The sequence below is a fragment of the Suricata suricatta genome, chromosome 5 (genome assembly GCF_006229205.1).
Source record: "Suricata suricatta isolate VVHF042 chromosome 5, meerkat_22Aug2017_6uvM2_HiC, whole genome shotgun sequence".
NCBI classification, from domain to species: domain Eukaryota; kingdom Metazoa; phylum Chordata; class Mammalia; order Carnivora; family Herpestidae; genus Suricata; species Suricata suricatta.
Window position 1 is genome coordinate 5,576,304 of NC_043704.1, and position 4,773 is coordinate 5,581,076.

The following is a 4,773-nucleotide window of genomic DNA, read 5'->3' on the forward strand; positions in this document are numbered from 1 at the left end:
ATCTATCTATCTATCTATCTATCTATCTATCTATCTATCTATCTATTTCTCATCCACCTAAGAGAGAGAACGAGCAGGCAGGGAAGAACAAATCTGCTCCACTTGAAAGGGACCTCATGTCCTCCACTTTGTCAGGGGTGCTGCCTGAACATTATTATCCAAAGCTGCTAAGAGAGGAAGTGAGTGCATGGATGAAGCCTGCCCGGTGACAAAGTCAGGAATAGAGCCCTGTCCCTGCTACCTGGCTGGGACTTTCTCTCTTGCCTCAAATGCCCCTGACATTCCCATCCCGAGGCAGAGAGGAGCCCAGGCTCCAGGTACAAGTCCAGGTGGCAGTGAGGTCTTGACCCAGGTGCTGTGAGGTGGGTCTCGTCCCCAGTTCTGACTTGAGCTAATTCTAGGGTCTTATTTTGCATTTAATCTGTGGAGAGAGCAGTTGAGTCTCAACTCTGTCTGCGTCTTAGAATCACCTGAGAGTTTTTTATAAAGTAGGGCTGTGTGGTCCTCCCCCAGCGCTACTGACTCTGCTGACTTGGTCTTGCTATCAGGGTCTCTTCCCAGCGCAGCCCTGGGTCTGGAGTGGGGCCCTGGGCCTATATATATTTTTTAAAAAGATGTCTTGGGGCACCTGGGTGGCTTAGTCAGTTGAGCATCTGATTTCAGCTCAGGCCATGATCTCACGGTTCATGAGTTCAAGCCCCACATTAGGTTCTGTGCTGACAGTGCGGAGCCCACTTCATATCCTCTGTCCTCCTCTCTCTGCCCCTCTCCCACTTGCTCTCTCTCTCTCTGAAAAATAAATACATATTAAATACTTCAAAAAATGTTTAAAAAGATGCCTCGGCAATTGTGATGATTAACTTTCATCAGATTGAAGGAGTTGTAAAGATTCTTCCCTTTTATGACTGGAGGATTTTATTTATTCGTTTTTATATTTGGCTAGAAGTCAGCAGATGCTCAGCAAAAAAGGGACTGTCAGCCCGGGTTTTCACTTTGCTTTGGCTTTTATCCTATTGTCTGTGATCATTACAGTGTGAGTTAGTTAAAGCCTTCCGGCGTAGTGAACGCGTTACTAAGTGTGCCTCCTTGCAACAAAACATAAGACCTATGGAAGGTCAGCCAAATTGCGAAGGTCAAATGGGGTCATCCGCGGGTGACCATGATGAAGACAGAAGTCCTAATTCAATGAGCAATGTCACTGGCAATGGAAGTGTACACAGAAACCCAGTGGCTTTAACCCAGAGCTCTTGTGAGTGTCAGTCGTCTACTGGGTTAAGATCAGTAGCAATATTAAAACTGTATCTCCATGAGGCATCAGAAACTGTAAAAGCACAGCTAGTGTTTTTGATACTATGTAAAACATGGCCCCAAGGCATAGAAAATCAGGTATGGAAAATACTTGAGCAGGTGGGACTGTGTTCTGGAGTTTCTCGGTCTCTGGCAGGTGTAGAGTTGGGGCAGACAGAAACCAGCCCATTCTGGGCTCTGATGGTGGTCAGCACACGCTGTGCTGGACTTCACCTTGCAAACTAGGTGTTGTGCGGGGGTGGCGAGTGTGTGCTTCCTGGTGGACTGGTGGCTGTCTGCCTCCCAGCTCTCAGCTCAGTGACCGCCTCATACTTGTGTTTTCTCTTGCTACAGATGGGCAGAAGAAAGTTCAAGAAGAATTCGACATTGACATGGACGCGCCAGAGACAGAACGCGCGGCGGTGGCCATTCAGTCTCAGTTCAGAAAATTCCAGAAGAAAAAGGCTGGGTCCCAGTCCTAGTGGGAGAGAGTCCCTTCCTAGCCTGCCAGAAGACACCGAATTCAACCATCATCTGTCAAGAAATTAAGAGAACAACACCCTAGAGAGAATTCATCTGCACACGACACCCACATGCACCTGGCCTGCAATGCATGTACAGAGACCCTCATATTTATTCCCTGATAGGAAGGTGTAGACAATGCAGCTGTGAGTGGCTTCATCTCTGTTTATCTCTAATATCCTTCCTCCTGCACTGTTTTCCTTGATGTTGTAATAAAATGGAGTTACGATGCGTGATTCAAGTGTCTGCTTCGTCTCTCCCTTTAGCGTAACCTGGGAAGTTACCAGAGTCAGAGGTGATTGCAAGGCTGTCTATTTTCTCCTTCCCTTAGGAGTTAGAGCTGAAACATGGTGCTTCTGTGAGGAGCCTTTCTGTGGGAAAGAGCATCCCCTCTTTGCCATACCTGTGTCTTTTGAAGAGTGTTAACTGCCGAGTGCACTACATTTTCCTCTTATGATGGGTGGAGAGCGGGGTGTCACAGAGTCAGCAGCTTCCCAGGGGAGTTCCGACTCACCCAGGAGAACGGGAAGGGGGAGGGGGATACATCGACATTTGGCACGTGTCACTCAGGTATGCTCAGCAGGTGTGTTTCACAACTCCAGAGGGGACGCACCCCCCTTCTGCGCCTGCTGAGCCCATTCCCTCTGCATCTGTGTCGCTCCATGGGGAAAGGTGGCCTTCTGGTCTCTCCCCCCTCCCGGAGCTCCTCACACTGTGATTTGCTACTTGCTAGGATCATTCCCATGACCTGAAGTTTGGAGAATCTGGCTTCTCTCCTATCACATATCTGAGAACCTTACAGGTAAATCGTTTCACATGCCCTGAAGGGGTTCCTCAGGCAAGAAGGAGAGGAAGGTCCCCAGAGTCAAGAGTAGGGAGGGGGCTGGACGATTGCCTTGGGACCCCAGATGGCAGGAGCCCTGAGCTACTGAATCTGCTGTGGTTTGAGTTATGCCAGGTGAGAAGCTGGTACGGAGCTGTCTCATCTTCAGCATCCTGAGTTCTCAGTGAAGGCACAATATTCCACTGAGGGGCATCCCATTTCTTTCCTGTGCCAGTTCCTTAACCAAGGATCGAGTTGGAGCATGCGGGATGGTGGAAAGAGGAGAGACAGGCTCTGTGTGCATGCACGTGCTCACACTTGTGGCCGGGAATGTGGGTGTAAAGTATGGTGGAAGCCAGCACAGCGATGGCTGGGGGTGGGGCCCCTCCTGTTCCTCTGGCAGGGTTCATTTGTTGCCACAGGTATACGGGCCGAGAAAGACTGGCATCCCTGGGAAGATGAACTGCTTCAAGAAATGCATCTGAAAATGTCGTGTTTGGTGGGGAGATCCCTCCTAATGGACACTTCTCTGGGGCTGTCAGAGGGAAGACGGGCAGGTTCTGGAGTTCCTCTAATGGGTTTCTGATTAGACGAGTCCTCAAAAGGATCACTTCAGCACCGGCAGTACCCAGGGCTTCCTGGGGTTCCTGGCAGCTGGGGACTCACTGAAAAGAGGACAGCAGGGTGAAGGGACACCTGAGAACAAGCTTCCCGAGACAGAAGGGGAAAATGTTACACAAGTTCTATGGGCTGCTGTGTGGTCTTTATGGAGGTACAGGAAGTTGGGAATTTCCTTTATGTCCCCTTGTCCCTTTATTCTCTGCATATTATCACATAAAGAGAGCGGCCACCTTACTAAGTGTGTCTAGCCCTGATGCCCAGCGTGGGTCTCCTCCAGCTCTGTCTCACCTGGAAGCAAATCCCGTTTTACAGTGAGGATGCTCCCCCTAGAGGGGACTCTCCATGTGAAGCTGGAGAATCTAGGGAGTGTTCCCCAATGTTCCGGAGAGATGAGAGGCACTCCTAGGTAATACTGGCCCGTTGGTGCAGAAAGGAGGGGGGCGAGAGCTGTCACGTATGGAGAGGCCCCTAGGTGGTCCCGGGACACCTCTCCCATCCCAAGCACAGGCCAAGGGTACATCTGGCTTCCTTTGAGGCATGGGAATGGATTTAACTTTTCATTTCCCAGGTAGATTCATAAAAGTGTCAAACTCCAGCTAAAAGCAAGGGGAAGGCTCCAAATGTGCCCCGCTCTGCATGGAAATTGGGCCTGTGCAGTTGATGGCTTTCTGGAGCCAGAGGAGGAAGTGGCTTATGGCTCCAGGGGTGGAGGGCCCTCTCCTCCTGTGGGCTGCAGTGTTCATCCCAGAAGGGAGGAGGGAACTTCCTCAGTGTGTGCTCAAGCAGGGTGGCATAGGGTGTCAGCAAGCTGGGGCATCATTAATTCAACTTCATTTCACACCTATTGATTGGACTCTTACTACATGCACACACTAGGGCTTTGGCCATGCCTTGTCAAGGTGCTGGCAGGCTGGTGGGGAAGAGGTCTGGACAAACAGATGATAGGATGGAGAGATTTGTGCCGTGTCAGAACAGGGGGAGGGGCGGCTCATCCAGGCTCGGAGAATCACTCAAGTCTCCCCAACAAACTGCCACCCTAGCAATGGTGGGAAAGATTATGGGAGTCACTAGATAAATAAGGTGAGTGGTTGGTGTTGGCTGGTGGGGAAGGGTCCGGGCAAAGCACAGGAGAAGGGGATGCTTAGCTTTGTGGAGGTTTATTGGATGAACTCATCCCAGCCCAGAGCATGCAGTTCCATCACCCACACCTGGGCAGGTTAGAAGCAGGACCCAATGCTTGAGACTTGGAACTGGATTCGTCTTCCATTTCAAATTGACCAAGTGACTGCAGAGAAGTTATCCACTTGAGTGGCACTTTTCCTGACCATCAAGGTGATGGTAAAGTGTATTGGAAAGGTGGATGGGAAAATGTTAGAAATCAAATACCTGAGTGTCTGGCTCAATGTCCAACACATGAAAGTCAATAATGGCAGACCCACATGGCAAGGAGTCCTCTGTTGCTTCCAGCAGCAACAACCTTTTCCCTGACTCAACCCAATGCAGAGTTCCACAGGATCCTG

At 50.3% G+C, this 4,773-nt stretch overlaps 1 protein-coding gene across 1 annotated transcript in view; it reads left to right on the top strand.

Annotated features, from left to right (window-relative positions):
* The window catches only part of PCP4 (Purkinje cell protein 4), a 56,746-nt gene extending 54,701 nt beyond the window's left edge, over window positions 1-2,045 (top strand). The window contains exon 3 of the mRNA XM_029940631.1: window positions 1,642-2,045. Within this exon, the coding sequence (XP_029796491.1) occupies window positions 1,642-1,769 (128 nt within the window). The 3' untranslated portion in view covers window positions 1,770-2,045. The remainder of the gene's footprint in view (window positions 1-1,641) is intronic.
* Window positions 2,046-4,773: the final 2,728 nt, after the last annotated feature.